Source organism: Musa acuminata, chromosome BXJ1-10 (genome assembly GCF_036884655.1).
Source record: "Musa acuminata AAA Group cultivar baxijiao chromosome BXJ1-10, Cavendish_Baxijiao_AAA, whole genome shotgun sequence".
NCBI lineage: Eukaryota > Viridiplantae > Streptophyta > Magnoliopsida > Zingiberales > Musaceae > Musa > Musa acuminata.
Genome location: NC_088336.1, coordinates 15,426,752 through 15,445,270, shown reverse-complemented (window position 1 = coordinate 15,445,270; position 18,519 = coordinate 15,426,752). Strand labels below are relative to the sequence as shown.

General features: G+C 39.0%; 3 protein-coding genes across 3 annotated transcripts; all 3 read left to right on the top strand.

Annotated features, from left to right (window-relative positions):
* Positions 1-2,241: 2,241 nt before the first annotated feature.
* Positions 2,242-7,943, top strand: LOC103999649 (uncharacterized protein PB18E9.04c). The gene is made up of 5 exons (XM_009421456.3): positions 2,242-2,827; positions 2,971-3,082; positions 4,940-5,054; positions 6,357-7,283; positions 7,398-7,943. Exons 1-5 carry the CDS (start codon positions 2,674-2,676, stop codon positions 7,647-7,649), a joined length of 1,560 nt encoding a protein of 519 aa, XP_009419731.2. The 5' UTR covers positions 2,242-2,673; the 3' UTR covers positions 7,650-7,943.
* Positions 7,944-8,712: 769 nt separating this feature from the next.
* LOC135595224 (nematode resistance protein-like HSPRO2) lies at positions 8,713-10,341 on the top strand. The gene has a single exon (XM_065085858.1). It carries the CDS (start codon positions 8,748-8,750, stop codon positions 10,116-10,118), a length of 1,371 nt encoding a protein of 456 aa, XP_064941930.1. The 5' UTR covers positions 8,713-8,747; the 3' UTR covers positions 10,119-10,341.
* A 20-nt stretch (positions 10,342-10,361) lies between these two features.
* LOC135595226 (peroxisomal nicotinamide adenine dinucleotide carrier-like) lies at positions 10,362-17,133 on the top strand. The gene is made up of 11 exons (XM_065085859.1): positions 10,362-10,577; positions 10,660-10,737; positions 10,827-10,901; positions 12,440-12,570; positions 12,907-12,961; positions 13,617-13,727; positions 14,925-14,993; positions 15,062-15,169; positions 16,063-16,131; positions 16,276-16,330; positions 16,622-17,133. The coding sequence occupies exons 1-11, from the start codon at positions 10,497-10,499 to the stop codon at positions 16,822-16,824; spliced, it is 1,035 nt and encodes a 344-aa protein (XP_064941931.1). The 5' UTR covers positions 10,362-10,496; the 3' UTR covers positions 16,825-17,133.
* The last annotated feature ends 1,386 nt before the right edge of the window (positions 17,134-18,519 follow it).

Below are 18,519 nucleotides of genomic sequence, written 5' to 3'. Positions count from 1 at the left end.
TTTATTGATAATAATAAAAAAATTAAAAAAGTGATATTTTACTTTAGTTAGTTATGTACGTGCGATATAAGTAGGATTAGAGTTCAGTGTTACAATAATACTAACGACTTGATTGTAAAACACTTGTTAACTTTAAAAGAATTATGTTATATATAAATTCATCATGTATCTATTTTTTAGACAAATGATATGTTATAATTTTTAGTAATAAATTATTCGGGATTGTTAGAAGGTGTATAATAAATTTATGCTTGAATTTAGATTAACTTGTGGAATTATAATTTGATTTTAAATTATGAAGAATTTAAATTTTCAAATGTATCTATAGTATAAATTTCAATAATACCAATTCAAACTTTCATCACTCTATTATAACATGATTTTAATATTATTAGTAATATTTTTTATTTTTAAATAATTTTAGGATAATTAATTATTAAAACATAAAATTTATGTGAACAAGAATATTTTTATTCATTTTGGAGTGTAATAGAGCCAATTTCAACTAAATTATCTCAAACTTTTACAAATCTATTAGACATGGTTCGAGCATCATTAATAATATTTTTTAAAAAATTTAGATGATTTTATGATATTTAATTATTAAAATTTAGATTTTTTATATATTTTGTAAACGAATATATTTTAATTCATCTTCAAGTTTAATAGTATCAACTTTAACAAAATCATCTCAAGCTTTAAGACTTCTTCTAAAATATAATTATAATGAAGATTTTACTAATTCTTTCTATTTCGATGGATTTAGGATCGATTTTATAGAAATTAATATATTTTTTAATAGTTTAGTTGTTTTGGAGAACTTTTTTTAGGTAAATTGCGAGGAGGATAAGAAGTAAATGAGCAGAAAATAAAGAAGAAAGAGTAGAAAAAGACAAATGATGAGGAGATGGAGAGGGTTTTGATTTGGACTAATTTATTGACCAAATTGACTCAAATATCTTAGGAGAGTAAATATGTCATTCATGTCATTGGGTAAAAACAATCACGAGGGGACTCCATCCGCTAAAAAATAATTATGAGGAGATTTTATTTAATAAATTATCAATAATAATTAGAATATGATATTATCAACACACCATAGAGTATTCAATAAGGCTTTACTGAAGTGTTATGGAAGACCGAGTTTACGTGTACAAGATTAAATATATCAAAATTCACACGTTAATAAGTCGATTAACTCATCATACTAATCAAACCATGGCAGTTGATGTCAAAATACACATAATATTCCCCCCCCCCCCTTTTGTTTTCTTATATGCATAATAATGTTATTGAAACCTCAAAATTTTGCCTTTTATCATTCTAGTTATCTTCACTGTCATTTTAGCTATGAGCACTAATCATCAAAAGATTATTACATTGCCTAATCATTTCCTTTTATTGTTCTCAGAACACTCCTACCATCAAACCAAGGGCCATTTTAGAAATTTAATCTTATTCAATCATAATTATATTATATTTATTGTATATATGTGTATATATACATATATATATGCATGCAATGCAATGGATAAGTTCGATTGAGCTTGATTCCAATGGCCAAAGTAGCACTGGATGGTGAAATATTTACAACGCAGATGATGTCTCATGACAGACTGAGACGATGATAGTATATTCAAACCACCGGACATCAGCTGACCCATCTCACCATCATGTCTCTTCTTGGAAGGCGAGGATCCTCTCCAAGCCCTGTTTCAGATGGGACCGTCCAATCTCCATCGTCCGCTAATACGGGATCTCATCTTCTACCGGTGGGACCCAGATGGTCATTTTGAATGCGTCCCGACACAGAGACATCCGCCAAAGCTAACTGCTGCATCCGTACATTGGCCCCACGGCTGCGGCCAATCCCAATGCAGGTGAGGTAGGTTTCTCGAACGCTCGAAACAGCGGGAACAAACTGGAAAGTAGACCACGTGGGCCCGACACGACACGAGACGGTTAAGATGGAAACCGGTTTGGTTGGCGTGAGCGGATCGATCCGCGGGTGTGAGATGGGTGAGGTGAGGGGACGGTCTGCCTCGTGATTGGGGATAGAAAGGCCGGGCGTGATGAAACGTCCACGTGGCCCACAAAGCGTAGCCTTAACGAGACGCCGAGCTGCGACGACGCCCGGGTGGGTGGCACGGTGTGGTGTCCCCGCGGAGCAAAACCAACGCTAAAACCATGTCTCTTCGGCACCAGGATAAACCATGGCGAAACATCGAGTTAAATGGACCGCCCCCTCGCTGCGCTGAAAGCACACACTCGCCTCGCCCTCTCCCCGCTTCGACAACGGAGAGGCGAAGCTACTGTTTGCGTCACACTCCTCCTGCCCCTCTTCCTCGGCTTTCCCCTTTCCTCTCCGCTCGCCTCCCAGATCCGGGTTAGCTCGCCGTCCTCAACCCCAAATCCGGCGGTCATTCCGCGGGCATAGACGGAGGAGTTAGGTCTTCGCTGCCACCGCCTCCCTCTCTTTTTGTTGGGTCTTCTTGTCGCTGCTGCTCCGTCTCGACCGTTCTCGTTCCCCCTCATTCTGCTCATTTTCCGGGCTTAGTGCGGCGATCTGCTCCTTTTCCTTCTTCATTTTGAGGGGTGGAGCTTGAATCGTGGGGCGATTCGAGTTGCTTGGAGAAAGTTGGGGTGTTTACGGTGAAGTCTGGGGAAATAAACATGAATCGGGGCTTTAGGGACGCGGCGGCGCCTAGGCGGGTAGTGACGAAAGAGGCGGACGAGGAGCTGGCACTCTTTCTCGAGATGCGGAAGCTGGAGAAGCAGCGGAACAATCTCCTCCTGCACAACGCCGGTGAACTCGATCCGCCATTCGGTAATGTCAGCTTTAGGCGTTCCTATTTTCAAAGAAAGACTCTTTTTTAACTTCCGTTCTCCATTGTTAGCCGCCGATACCCGGCAGCGATTACTTGTTATCAATGCGTTTACTTGGCCCCCCTTGTTCTTTCTGTATTGTAGGGTCTAAACCTGGGACCGCTCCCATATTCAAGGTCACCTCATCAGCACCGTCTCGGAAGACTGGAATCGACGACTTCCTAAATTCAGACAGCGATAAGAATGACTATGATTGGTACGCTCGCCTTGTTCTTTTTTATATTTATCCCTTTTGCTTGTATCTACTGTATTGCTGTGTGATTGAAGTCATTGTCCTCTTGCTTCGGTGTCCAAGGGCGAAACTTGTTTTCTTTTTAGATAATGCCATCGCTGTAAACTTTGGGGTGTTAGGCTCACTCTGTGGCTAGTAAAGGAGACAAAAGTATTTTGCCTTACAGTTTTAATAACCATTTTATGTCTACACATTCATTATGGTTTAAGGGAATGATATGGTAAGCTCCATCGTGCCATATATAGAGAGAAGTTGAAGGAGACGAAGGTCTTTTGTCTAACAGTTTTGGATAACCATTTTATGTCTACACATTCATTATGGGTTAAAGGGAATGATTTGGTAACTCCATTGTGCCATATATAGAGAGCAATTAAACTAGATAGAGGTCTTTTGTCTAACAGTTTTGGATAACCATTTTATGTCTAGACATTCATTATGGGTTTAAAGGAATGATATGGTAAGCTCCATTGTGCCATATATAGAGAGCAGTTGCTGCTGTTGGACATTGTCAATACATGGTATTTGGTTGGTTTGTTAAAGTGAAAGACTGTTCTTTAAGAGTTACAAATCTTGGAATCTAAACATGTAAATGACTTTGTTTGCTTGGAATCTCAAATGCCTTCTATCATACTCCTACAATTTTCATTCTTTTCAATTTTTTATGCTTCTTTCACAATTCTTATTTCCCTCGCTAGGTAACTATTTAGTAACAATTTCAAAGCCCCAGACCCTATCATACCCATAATATTTCTTAATATATTATTAACAATAGTTGACTACATTGTTAAATTGCTATTCGATGGCAATTACAAAGCCCCAAACTGTATCATACTATACAATGCCATATTTCTTAATATATTGTTCGCAATGGCTGACCACATTGTTAAACATAACTAATTTTGTGTCCTATTTATTTGATTTGTTTTTTTTTTTTTTGCTTCCTGTCTCTTTTATATTATTTACGTAGTTCCATTGATAACAATTATATAATTGATCCATATTAACTCTTGCAAGTTGTGATATTTTATCCTAGATCTCAAACGTCCATTGACACCATGCTACAAGAGGGAATGGAGGACTTACCTAAAAGGATGTTGTGTCAAATCTTCAACTATTGACAGCTCATCTAAAAGCTTAAACTGATAGATGATATAGAGTTATTTCATTTGTATGCTCACACCTGCTCACATATGAGAAAGCAATATGGCCTGAGTGTCGATTGACTACCACTAATCCATCTTAAGTCTATGATTGAGGACCTCCTGCTCCAATATAAAATTTCCAATTCACCTAAAAACTTAAGCTAATAGATGAAACAAAATTCATCATTTAAATTTTGACATGGTGAATCTCTGAATTCTGAGGACAGGATCTTAGAGAATAGAGATGACCTCGGTGTCAGGCCTGCAGATCAGAGTGTGACTGCATTGCCCTAATTTACAGTCGACACATTATTTCATGCTTCTGATATAACTATACACTTAATTTACTGGTTTATTTTGATGAATGGGATGACGGGTAATATGTCATTCGACAGAATTACTCAAGGTTGATGATGAAGAAGGTTATCAAAATATCATTTATTGTGATATGTAGATATCAGCCCTCCCATATAGAAAATACAGAAACCTATATCAGTTTCATATATATATATATATATATATATATATATATATATATATATATATATATATATATATATATATATATATATATATATATATATATATATATATATATATATATATATATATATATATATATATATATAAACTGCCTGATTATTACTTGTTTACCTTTTCTGATGAGAGAGATTTTCAGGCTTCTCACACCACCAGGTACTCCACTTTTTCCGTCTCTGGAGACTGAATCCAAAAGAACTCCTATTGGCAGCACTGTGACTCCTAAAGCTCGCCCCACTGTGCTGAAATCTAGGGTAAGCTGATCGATTTCATTTTAAGCTTGTACATTACATGTAGTGTGCCCATGTTAATATATATTTCAACCATTGATTTCTCTGATGCATATCCTTGTATTACCATCGCATATGTAAATACAATAGTCTTCAATGGTGCATGTTGCATGGTCAATTATTCATGGTCATTCTCTCTTTGTTTTTGTTCGGTTGAGGGATCTCACCTCTATGGAAAATAATGGCAAAGAAAGATGTTTGGACCCGCTTCAAATAATTAATATATTGTTAGCTTAAAATTTTATGTCATGCTAGTAGAGAAATGGCACTCAGTCAAAACTAAAAATGTTTTTCTTAAGGGATCAACAAATTAAAAATCTAGGTGTCTATACTTGAGCAGTTCTATCAATGAGTAAGCTTTTTAGGGGTCAGAGATCAAAAGCAGTCCACTTTGTTGTCTAACTTTAAATAATTCATCTACAGCTTTGCTAGAGTGCCTTAATTTCACTTTAGTGAATATGTATTCATAATTCCTGCTTCTTGTCCAAGAAACTACTGGCTCCATTTGGAAATGTACTATTCTTCATGCTTCTCAATTTTGGATGTACCATGATTTTCAGATCACCCATCCAAATTCCATGCAGTCTAGTAGTGTATACTCAAGTTTTGTATGGATGTAAGGGGTTGCAAAATTTGTTTAGTTTGCAAGAATAATCTGTGGCATATCTAGTTCTTATGTGACTCTCTAACATATATAGTCTTCTTAACTAATATCTAAGCCTAATAACTTTTCTAACCATTTAAGATCAATCAGAATGCTTCTACAATGTAATTTAGTACTTGTCTTTTATGTTTAATAGTCTTTTAGAAAGTTATGCAACTCTTGGACAATCACCTGCCATCTACTTTGTTCTGCCTTCTGTATGATAAACAAATAAATATTAAAACTGGCTTTCATCTGATATTTATTTTTTCAAATTTCTCTATATATTTGACCAAATCAATTTCATCCACTTTTTTTACATCAATTGCCATATGATCAGTAGTATGCTTAGTTATTGGCCATATGTCTCTATTTGCATTTACTGCTGAACTATGATTGTGAATAAAACTGTTTGATTCACTGCCAAGCAATTTGTTGTTTATTATTCACCTGTTATGTCCAACCATTTTGCCAGTGGAACTTTTATTCTTCCGCTACATTGAAGTATGTTTTTTGGTTATATTATATATATGTGTTTTATATGCATTTTTTGTACGATAAGCTCATTGATGCATTTCCTAAATTTGACAGTGTTCTTCTGCAATCTAATACTATATTTTCAGTTGGCAAATGCTTCAGACCCTTCGAGAAGCACACTGGTACCGAGGCAACCAGCATCATCATCTGGCTTGAATTCTGGTGTGGGAACTCGCAGACCATCATCGTCTGGTGGTCCTACTCATAGTTCGTCAAGACCTGCAACACCTACTGGGCGCTCTACAATACCTGCTGTTTCAAAACCTACCAGACCTTCTACTCCGCCTTCTCGAACAACAGTACCTGCAAAGTCATTGGCGCCTCTGCCACGATCATCAACACCTGTTAGATCTTCTACACCAACATCTAGGCCATCTGTACTGGCAGCCAGCAAGCCTTCATCAAGGTCAGCTACCCCTACAAGACGACCTTCTGCACCATCTACTGTACCTTCCAGTTCAGCTCCATCAAGTCGATCATCTTCTGTAACAAGGTCAGGTCCAACAATATCTAAAAGTTCGGCGCCATCACATGGGACCTCTCCAATCACAAAACCTAGACCACTGAAAGCCTCAGACATCCCTGGTTTTTCTCTTGATGCACCCTCAAACTTAAGGACATCATTGCCTGAGAGGCCCTCCTCAGCTACTCGGGGTAGACCTGGAGCACCCAGCAGTCGATCGTCATCTATTGAGCCTGGGCCAAGTATCAGACCAAGGAGGCAGTCTTGCTCTCCATCCAGAGGAAGGGCTCCAAATGGCAACGTCAAAGGCAGTTCAGTTCCACCGCCAAGCAGGCAACACTCAAATGGCGGTGACAAATTGAACCCAGTTGTCATCGGAAATAAGATGGTTGAACGCATAGTGAACATGAGGAGACTTGCACCTCCAAAGCAAGATGACCAACGATCAACCCATAACAACCTCTCTGGCAAGTCTTCTCTTTCACCAGATAGCACTGGCTTCGGGAGGACACTATCAAAAAAATCACTGGATATGGCATTGAGGCATATGGTATTGTATTTTATCTTTCATATCTTTCAATGTCCGCCTACCAGATCATACTTGTTATCCGAGATCGCTTTCCATTTCTTCTTATCAATGTTCAAATTCCTGAACTAAATGCAGGATATAAGACGTAGTGTTCCCAACAGCTTGCGGCCACTGATGGCAAATATTCCTGCATCATCTGCGTTTGGTGTGAGGTCAGGACCCACAAGAAGCAGGGCAATTAGTGTATCAGACTCTCCTCTTGCCACAAGCAGCACGGCCAGTTCGGAACAAAGTGTCAATAACAACATAATCTGTCTCGAAATTGAAGATGATCTTACCAGTGAAAAAGGAGGCAGGTGCCCCGCTGCCGTATCCAATGTGAGATGACTAAAAATTTACCTCCCAACTACATATGTGCAATCTAGGTGAATACATTGCCTCCCTTATGAAATCTTATTGGAGTAGCTGAGGAAGGCCTGTTTTGGGACAACCCGATAATATAATCTGCTTTCTATGTCGGATTGTATTTATGGCACAACCATATTACTCATATCAATCCTCTCTAAATGTGTCCCAAGTAATTGTTCAGCAATCTCTCTTGCAGTATTTGTGATATTTAGCTTGTTTTAAGCCTTGTGTTAGGCCTTTTGTTCTAATAGTCATACACTTCTTTGGCTGGTATTGCTGTTTGTCTGGAGAAGTTTGCTTCTTCCTACGTAAATATGGTTCCTCATTGCCTCTTCTCGATGCGTTGGAAATGTCGCGTGGAAACCAACTGCATCCTAACCTGGACCCACACTACAACCACATCGCCCGAGTCAAACGGCAGGTCAACGTCGAAGTCGCCGAACCCGCGGGCCGACATCTCACTTCTCCTGCGTCTTCCTTCTTCCATTGGTTGGCCTGCAATTCTACCCCAAGATTCACGTCACGGGGCCCCGCGTGCTCACGTGCTTTGTCCCCCATCCGCCGTGACGTGCGGCGGAGACGGTAAACGAGTCGATCGAGTCTAAACGTTTCCGCCGTCATCGAATCCTCCGCGAGTTCCAGAACGGCGGCTGGTCGGTTACCTCTAGTACTGTCGTGGATAACTATAACATGTATATCACATTAAGCTATTATCCCTCGTATACGAAGTAAATGAACTCCTCCATATCCAATATAATCTAAAAAGCTGGCACGTTACACCCACGCAGATCCCAGCTTTGTGATTGGAGGCAGATATTTGTTCGCTTTAGGCCATGCCAACCGCCTCCAATCACAGGACTGGTACATCAGCGGGTGGAATGGACGTTAAGGGGCACGGAACATCCTTGTTTGGATAAGCTTCCATCCGCCGTCATCGACTCGGTCTAACACTTATCCCACGCGTCTTCCATGGCCCCACCACCATCCTTCCATATCTAACGGAGAAACATCCTTCTGTCTATATATATCTCTGTTTCTTACCTCCTCGAAAGGAAAGAATCGACTGCAGCAGCGAAGATGGCAGCGTCCGAGATCTCCTCGAGGTCATCCCCGGCATCTGATTCGAAGTCCCACCCGGCGACGATCCCCGCACCTCCGCTCATCAACGATGCCTCCGCCACTGCCGCTTATGAGCACTACCTCCGCTTACCCGAGCTCGCCAAGCTCTGGAGCTCCGAGAACTTCTCACAGTGGAGCAACGAGTCCGTCATCAAGCCGTCCCTGCAGGCCCTGGAGATCACCTTCCGGTTCATCTCGCTTGTGCTCTCTGACTCCCGGCCCTACGCCAACCACCGGGAGTGGAAGCGGCGGCTGCAGTCCCTTGCCGCGCACCAGGTCGAGCTCATCGCCACGTTGTGCGAGGAGGATGGAGGCGGCGCACCCGTCGCCGATCTTCGATCATGCAAGGGGCTCCTGTCCCGGGACAGGAGCTCGCAGGAGGTGTGGAAGACCGCCGGCACGACGAGCGTGGTGAGCCGCACGAGCGAGGCGAGCCTGCTGCCGAGGCTCGCGACGTGGGAGAAGTCCGCTGACGTGGCGTCCGTCATCCTATTCCAGATCGAGAGCCAGATGCAGCGGTGCCCGTTTACGCTTGGGTTGGGCGAGCCCAACCTCGCAGGGAAGCCCACGCTCGAGTACGATCTCGTCGTCCGTCCGTTGGCCCTTCACGCCCTGAAGAGGAGCCCCGGCGGGTCAAACGAGCCCAGAAACCACGAAGACCAGGCGCTCTGCACGATCCATCAGATCCTCGAGTCGTGGCTCTTCGCCGCCCGCCTGCTCCTGGCCCGAATCGAGCGGAGGATACAGGGGAAGGAGTGGGCGCAGGCCGCAAGCGATTGCTGGCTTCTCGAGCGCGTGTGGAAGCTGCTCTCGGAGGCGGATGACCTCCACATGCTGATAGATCCCGACGACTTCCTCCAGCTCAAGAGCAAACTGGTCATCACCACCGATTCGGAGGCGTACTGCTTCCGCTCGGCGGCCCTGGTCCAGGTAACGAGCTCGTGCAAGGACCTGAAGCAAAGGGTGCCGTCGATCCTGGGGGTGGAGGCGGACCCCAACGGAGGGCCTCGGGTGCAGGACGCAGCCATGAGGCTGTTCCACGGCCGGCAGAGGGGGGATGGCGACAACCCCGGCAAGATCGACCTCCTGCAGGCGTTGCAGGCGGTGGAGGTGGCGCTGAGGAGATTCTTCTTCGCCTACCGGCAACTGGTGGCAGCGGTGATGGGGAGCCTAGAGGCGAGCGGCAACCGAGCCGTGTACGTGCCGTGGGAATCGCTGGATCCGGCGTCGCAGTTGTTCTTGGAGCCGCCCTATTTCCCGAGCTTGGACGCGGCCAAGACGTTCCTGGGAGTTTTCTGGCAGCAGCAGCAGAAGCCAAAGCGGCGTTGACAAGCGGTCGGGTCCGTTGGACGAGCTTGGAATTTTGACCAAAATATGTGAGGCGACTCAATAGATAGATTCTATACGTTTTTGTGGAAATTGTACTTATACGTACCTTCTCCGTACATATCCATAGGTTAAGCAAGACCATAAACATGTAAAATCGTGAACCCACTCGAACCCAATCTCCTATCAATTTAATTTTGACTCATGGAGTCAACGATCGAACCAACTAATTAAGGCCGGTATGAGCAGGGCGCGGTGCTTCCGCTTCCATCCTTGCGTGTACCGCGTTACCACCTTCCCTTCCCCTCCTCACCATTCCCGGTATAGCTCTCCCCTTTCTCTGGCTCGGACTCTTGAGCGAGCCGGCCGGCAGGGAAGGGGATGTCGGACGCGCTCATCAACGGCCTGGCCGGCGCCGGCGGCGGGATCGTCGCTCAGCTCATCACTTACCCCTTGCTGACCGTACTCGTCCCTCTTCTCTTGATACGTTCCTCCTGACCTCCACCATGGATTTGCTCTCTCATGTGTGCTGGGTTCGCGGCAGGTGAACACACGCCAGCAGACCGAGCGCGATCCGTCCAGGTCCGCCGTGGGAGATGGGGCCGTGCGTCAGATGCTGGAGGTAGGTGTGTAGGCGGATCGCATGCCGTCGTTGTTCTGCGTTTTCTTTTTGGGGGCCTGAGTTGGTGGCGGTGATCGTGTCGATCGCAGGTGGTGAAGCAGGAGGGATGGGGACGGCTCTATGGCGGTCTCGCGCCGTCTCTCGTCGGCACGGCCGCTTCCCAGGTACCTTGGCCCCACCCCCCCCCTTTGTTTCCTCCGCCCCCTCGCTCCTCTTTCTTCCTTCCTTGTTTGGTCGCGCCCAGCCCATCCGCCCCCGTCCTTGTCGACCACATTTGGTTGGATGTTTCTTTGGTAAAGCGGCTTCCTGCGTCCGGTACTCTAACCTGGCTGTGCCTAATTAGGTCAAATTGCATTTTTGGTAGGCATGATCCAGCTCTCAATTTGTTCATCTCTTGCTTGTTGACAGCGTGACTTGCAACCTTGAACGAAGTGATACTTGGAATGCAGGATGTTGCTAAATACCTTGTGTTAGATGAGAGAAATTTACAGAAATTGACCTGTAATAACATTAGCCACTAACCCATTACCAAGGGCAAGGTCTCAAGTTATGGTATTTGCTGAGATCGTGCCATGATATATGCTCTTGCCGAAAATTATTTTACAACAAAATATTTGGAATTCTTTGTTTACGTTGCTGTTCTTCATACCACGTCTCCAATGACATGAAGCAAGATCTTCTTACTACCTGTAACTTACTAAGATCAGTCTTGTACACTAGGCTCGCATGGCATGAAGAAGCAACCATTAGATCTCTTTGGAAATATGAATCAACATGTTAATGAAAGAAAATGTGATTCTCGATAGTGTGTGTCTGGTAGAGATGGAGCCTCGGTAGATGCTGCTCTAATTGAAGTCTGATATTTTTACAATTTAAAAGCTTTAGAACACCCTGGAGATCCTTGTGATATGCAATTTGAACTGCTTTATATCACCTTGAAGATGATTGTGTCACGGGACCTGATGAGAAATTTCGTTTTGATCTTTGATCCAGATGGTGATTTGCCTGGATCACACACAAGCTACAAAATTTTAAACTGTCATCCAAAAAATGCCATTACTGGACGAAGTGGATCAATAGTTGCAAGCTGTGACAGCATATCTTTAACACAATATAATAGTCTCTTGTTCTCCTTATTTTCTTCAGCATTGTCTTTTTACCCTGCAATTTATATAATTGAATGCCATTCATTGTTTTTTGAATTTGAGCATTGGTTATTTGCAAAAAAAATGCCAATTTCCCTTTATGTCTAAAATGTTGGCTAATAGACAATTTTCTTGTATCAATGGATTGCTGTAGAGGCATTGCTTGAGTTAATCCCTTTGTATTTGGTAGCAGAACTTTTAAAGAACCTTGTCTCTGTAGAATTATTCCAATTTAAGTGGTCACTTTGACTGTATTTGACTTTGACTTGAACCAGTTATAATATGTTGTCTGATAAATCAGAAAAGATTTTCTGAAAGGGCCATCCTCATTCTACTTTATACCTTCACAAGAATGATTTTGGATGATTATGAAGCCAACTGAGAACAACAAGACTTTGTCTAAGCAATGAGGCAACAGTATGCTCTCAGGATTGTTCCCTTTGTCTTATTCATCCTGCTGCTAGATTATCGTTTCATTATTTACTTCAACGCATTTAACTCTATTGGACTCTTTGCCACACGAGGCATCTGTATCAAAATTTGTATTTCTTGTACAGGGTGTTTATTACTATTTCTATCAAATATTTAGGGACAGAGCAGAAAGATCAGCTCAAGATCGCTGGAGAAAAGGCATTGGTGATGGATCTGTAGGCATGTTTCAGTCACTTGTTGTTGCTGCACTTGCAGGGTGATTAACTATGACACTTTTTTCTTATTTATAACTTTCGATCTAATACCTGGGTGGGATATTCTTATGCTGTGCCCCACCAAATGTTCCTTAATATATTTTGGCTATATTGCTGTAGTTCCAAAGGTATGAAGTTCTTGTGCTTCCATGTACCTGTGTATTTTCTAATGAAATTAATACCAGATGGGCAAAAAAAAAAAAGAAATGAGAAGAGTTAGTTCTTATGAGTGGCCAAATAAAGGGCCCTTCTAAAATTGGTGCTAGCCTTCAACATAATTGATTATTTAGAGGTACAACTGGCTGTTTACTAATTGCCTGCCATTATCATGGTTGCAGATGTGTAAATGTTCTATTGACAAATCCTATATGGGTAGTAGTTACACGTATGCAGGTACAGACATTGGTTTTTGCTGGTTTGTTCATTGTAGTGTCTGCTTTTCCAGCACTTATATGTATTTATACATATGTATGTATATATGTATATATATGTATGTATATATATGTATGTATATATATGTATATATATATATGTATATATGTATATATATGTATATATGTGTATATATATATATATATATATATGTATATATGATGTATATATGTATGTATGTATCTTATGTATATATATGTATGTATATATGTATAAATATATATATGTATATACATATATATATATATATATGATGTATATATGTATGTATGTATCTTATGTATATATATGTATGTATATATGTATATATGTATGTATATATGTATAAATATATATATGTATATACATATATATATATATACATATATATATATATACATACATACATATATATATATACATACATACATATATATATATACATACATACATATATATATATACATACATACATATATATATATACATACATACATATATATATATATATATATATACATATATATATATATATATATCGCAGCCCAGGTCACCTCAATAGTGTGAAATAGTTACCGAGAATTGCTTCCTCTACTTGTTGACCTGATTTTAGGTGCTAATATCTGACATTCTGCAGACTCACAAGAAGACAAGCAATGGACCACCTATTCATGCTCTATCATGTCTTCGGGAGGAGGCAGTTAATCTTGCAGTGGTTGAGCATCAGCCATGCAGAACCAGCCATGTGGTAGATGCACTCGTGAATATATGTTGGTTGTCCATATATATGAGCTTTTTACTCCTTTCCAATCCATATTAGGACATACTACCGAATATTACTGTCTTGTGCAATTATGAAAAAACTAATTGTAGTAGTATCAGATGCTTTCCCCATGAACGAATGGGTTGGTTTCTGAAAGTTGTAACTTGTAATTACATTCTGCATTGTGTAGAATGGATGACAAATCTTTTCACTTAAGGTCTTTAATACTAGAACAGCATATGTGCTTTGCATGTGAAGAATAGTAGAAAGTAGGAAAAGGCAGATAAACCATCTATGCTACAGCCTGCATAGGCTTCAGCAAGGACCAGTCATGTTATATATGAAGGTCCTTCTTGAAAAGCACTAGCTCTAGGAGTATCATGGCACTCATTTCTGACTTGAATTTATGAGATGAGCCACAAATACCATGACAATGATCTTGTGAAAGTTGGATACAAATAAGTGTAATTTATTGGAAAGAGCTCCAATTGTGCTGAAGAACCCAAATTTATAGATCAGATCTAACATCTAAGACCACAATATGATTCAAGATTCAATAACATTGGCAAACCCTTAGACACCTGCTATTATGACATTAGCCATCATAAAACTGAGTGGTTGTACTTAAAATGTTAGACTGATGCACCTTGAAGTCCAGGGTTCAATGGAACAAACTGACTCCTGGATGATCTGCTGAGGATGGTTCTACGTTCTATGATATGCACTATGGGTAATGATGTTGGTTCTGATATATGAAACTCGTCAAATTGACATCTTCATAAACTGTACTCAAGACCATTATCAAATAATAATACAGCTGTCTTTTTTAGTGATAGATGATAACAACTTTCTTTAGGAAGTACACTTTATAACATACTGAGAATATTTCTTTAAGGTACAAAAATTGTTCTAGAGAAAGGAAAATTTCTCCTAATTGGAAGTATTTGCATAACTAGCTTATAAGACTACTGGCTGCTCTGAGTAATTATTCTTTTCTTGCTTTGGAGGTTTGAAGTGCTATATATATATATATATATATATATATATATATATAGAGAGAGAGAGAGAGAGAGAGAAGTTATTCAAATTTTCTTATACACAAGTTTCTCTTCTTTCACATCTTTCTATTATTTCATTTCAGTTTCATCAATTTCATTTACTGGAGAAAATGTTCTGATTCAGGTTCAAGAACTCTACAATGAAGCTGGATTGTGGGGCTTTTGGAAGGGAGTAGTTCCTACTCTTATAATGGTTAGTGGAACATAAGCAGATTTTGGAATTTTTATTGATGAGTTCTTAACATGAGCATTCATTTTTAGGTTAGCAATCCTTCTATCCAGTTCATGTTATATGAAACTCTACTAAAGAAGATCAAGAGAAGACGTTCTTTAAACACAAAAGGTGCTGAAGGATTTACTGTTCATGAGGTAGTGAAACTTCAGATTGTTCATATGTTGATTCATAAAAGTATTCATTTTGGTAAATGGTCTGTGTTCACGTGTTCTTTGTTTCATTTCAGTTAAGTCTTTGTTCTGTTATTTTAATTTACCCTGACTCTAGTGGGCATGCCCTTGTGTAGCACTTTTTTTCCATGAAGTTTGCTTCATTTATTGTATCAGTTACCTAGCTTTGTCCTGAACATAACCTATATGTATTCAGGCAAAGTTTGATAGATGTGGACATCCTCATACTAGGGGCAAATTCTTAAAACATTTCTATGTTTGTGCATGTCCTTGTCGAAACTGATACTTGTCATTTGGTGTCCAACACGAGTTAAATAATTGAAAACATGTTAGGGCACATGTATCACCTACAATTATGACATTTATGTAGGGTACTTAAATCATCTGGATAAAGTTTCTAGGCATGTTGGATACGAATAATGTATATGGAATTTGGACTTTATGTCCTTCAATAAAACGAGTTATTTTTTCTTAAAGAGTTTGGATATTGGATTGAAGTATTTGGTGAACATTTGTTTTGTTTCATAAGTTACTGCAGTGAGCTAAATTGTCTAAATTATTTATCTTGTAGGATATATAATCCTATAGCTCTATATAGAAAACAAAAAACTAGTTATCAGTTGATTGCATGTTGTGCCCTGCTTTTTAAAGAATTTTCATCACGTATGTTGATACCATATCATGTCTGTCTTTCTTTCCATGAGTCGCACACATTTGGCTGGTGGCTGTTCCTTGTGTGTATTCAGAATCACACATACGAGGACACAGATATTGCTATACTGTGGATGATGTTCAGATTTTCTCTTCTTGATTAATCAGTCTTATGAATGCATTGATGTTGTAAATAACCTATACAGATTTTTCTTCTTGGAGCTGTTGCCAAACTTGGAGCTACCATCGTTACGTATCCCATGTTAGTAGTGAAGGTAATGTATCTCTCTGATCCATTTATGTTGTCCAACTGCTTATTGTCTGTGATGATCAAACTTGTAATATTCTTTAGCAGCCTTTAGTCTCTTTCATATGGTTGGTGATATAGTTTGGTAACATGCTGTTTTGTTCCTCTCCAGGCGAGGCTGCAAGTAAAACAAGGACTTCATGATGACAAGAGGCGTCAATATACAGGTCTTTATTTCATTACTAATTTCATTTCTTACTTTTTGGCATGCTATACTTACAGTGACCCGTTGATGAAATACTCACCTCGGTGTGAATATCCTGAGTTCCATTTCTATACGGTTGTCCCCTTTCTCTTGCATTGTTCTTATAGAGAACATTTTTTGTGGGGTAAGTAACTTGAGGTCCAATTTTCCATTGGATTTTGTAGGCGAACCCATTGGTGATCGGCAATAAATCTGACTACCTGTTTGCTTTGCTTCCGAGTTTAATCACCTCTCCATATATTACGTTTTGCAGGTACATATGATGCTATCACAAAAATGATACGCTACGAAGGTCTTTCGGGTCTTTATAAAGGAATGGGCACAAAAATAGTGCAGAGTGTATTTGCTGCAGCAGTTCTGTTTACGGTTAAGGAGGAGCTGGTAAAAGCAGCTCGAGTGCTGGTAACGGGAGAGCTCAGACGGATCAACAATTCAAGGATGAAAACACCATCTTAATGGCCTTTATTCCCTGCTTTTATGTTCCATTAGTTGCAGGAGTCGTGATATTAAGGCAGTAGATTATGATGCCCCTTCAATCACAGACGTAGTACATAAGGAACAAGCTGTCTAGCCCTTGATGAGGCTTGGAAATGTATGTGATCAATCGTAGTAATAATCGATGAACATTGTAAAAGGGATTTAAATGTTGAAATCGATAGCATCCGCTGACATTTTCTTCGGATGCATGGCGGGGCGGTTGCCGCCGACTTTCCAAGTCGACGGCTGTAGCCTGAAGCCCCACCAGGTTGAGACATTCTTCCATCAGATTTGAGGTATGCTGCGAAAAGAAGATTGAATTGTAGTCAGATTCATGTGTAGATCTGAGAAAACTTGGCATGTATTCATTTTAAATCAATTCTGAATATCTTGTAATCATATTTGATATGTATGCTAGGAAGTATTCATTCTAGGGAGTTCTTCCGTGGTACATCTAATGAGTTTGTCCTTATTGTCTGTAACCCAAAGACATCTCTTAGGATGGAAGACTCTTCTTCTTGTGAGGCTTTGGTGCCTCGGATGGCTTTGGTCCCTGCAAAAAGGGCCTTTATATATAGATAGGTTAAAGTCGGGGCGATCGCACGTATTAGATTCATAAACCCCAAAGAAGAGTAGAAAAGAAGGTTCCAATATTTACTCTTAAACCAAGCAATAAGTTTGGCCCAATTGCACATATTATAATTTACTACCTAAAAAAGTCTCTTTTTACGCTTTTTTTTTTACGGAAAACATCACTCATTTTTAGAATTTTCTAATTATATATATATATATATATATATATATATATATATATATATATATGTATGTATATATATATATATATATATATATATATATATGTATGTATATATATATATATATATATATATATGTATGTATATATATATATATGTATATATATATATATATATATATGTATATATATATATATATATGTATATATATATATATGTATATATATATGTATATATGTATATATATATGTATATATGTATATATATATGTATATATGTATATATATATGTATATATGTATATATGTATATATATATGTATATATATATACATATATATGTATATATATACATATATATGTATATATATACATATATATGTATATATATACATATATATGTATATATATATACATATATATGTATATATATACGTATATATGTATATATATATGTATATATGTACATATATACATATATATATACATATATACATATATATATACATATATACATATATATATACATATATACATATATATATACATATATACATATATATATACATATATATGTATATATATATACATATATATGTATATATATATACATATATATGTATATATATATACATATATATGTATATATATATACATATATATGTATATATATATATATATATATATATATATATATATATATATATATATATATATCCTCACTCACATATCTCTTTACTTTTTATTTTATTCCTTTTCCTATAGACCGGTCCATAGGATAAATTGATCCAATTATAATATTTTCAATAATACGAAAAAATACTACAACAAAATGTAAAAAACACTATAAATATGTTGTTTTTATAAAATTTATATAAAATCACTATGTTACAGAATTTTTGTATTGCTTTATAATTGTTT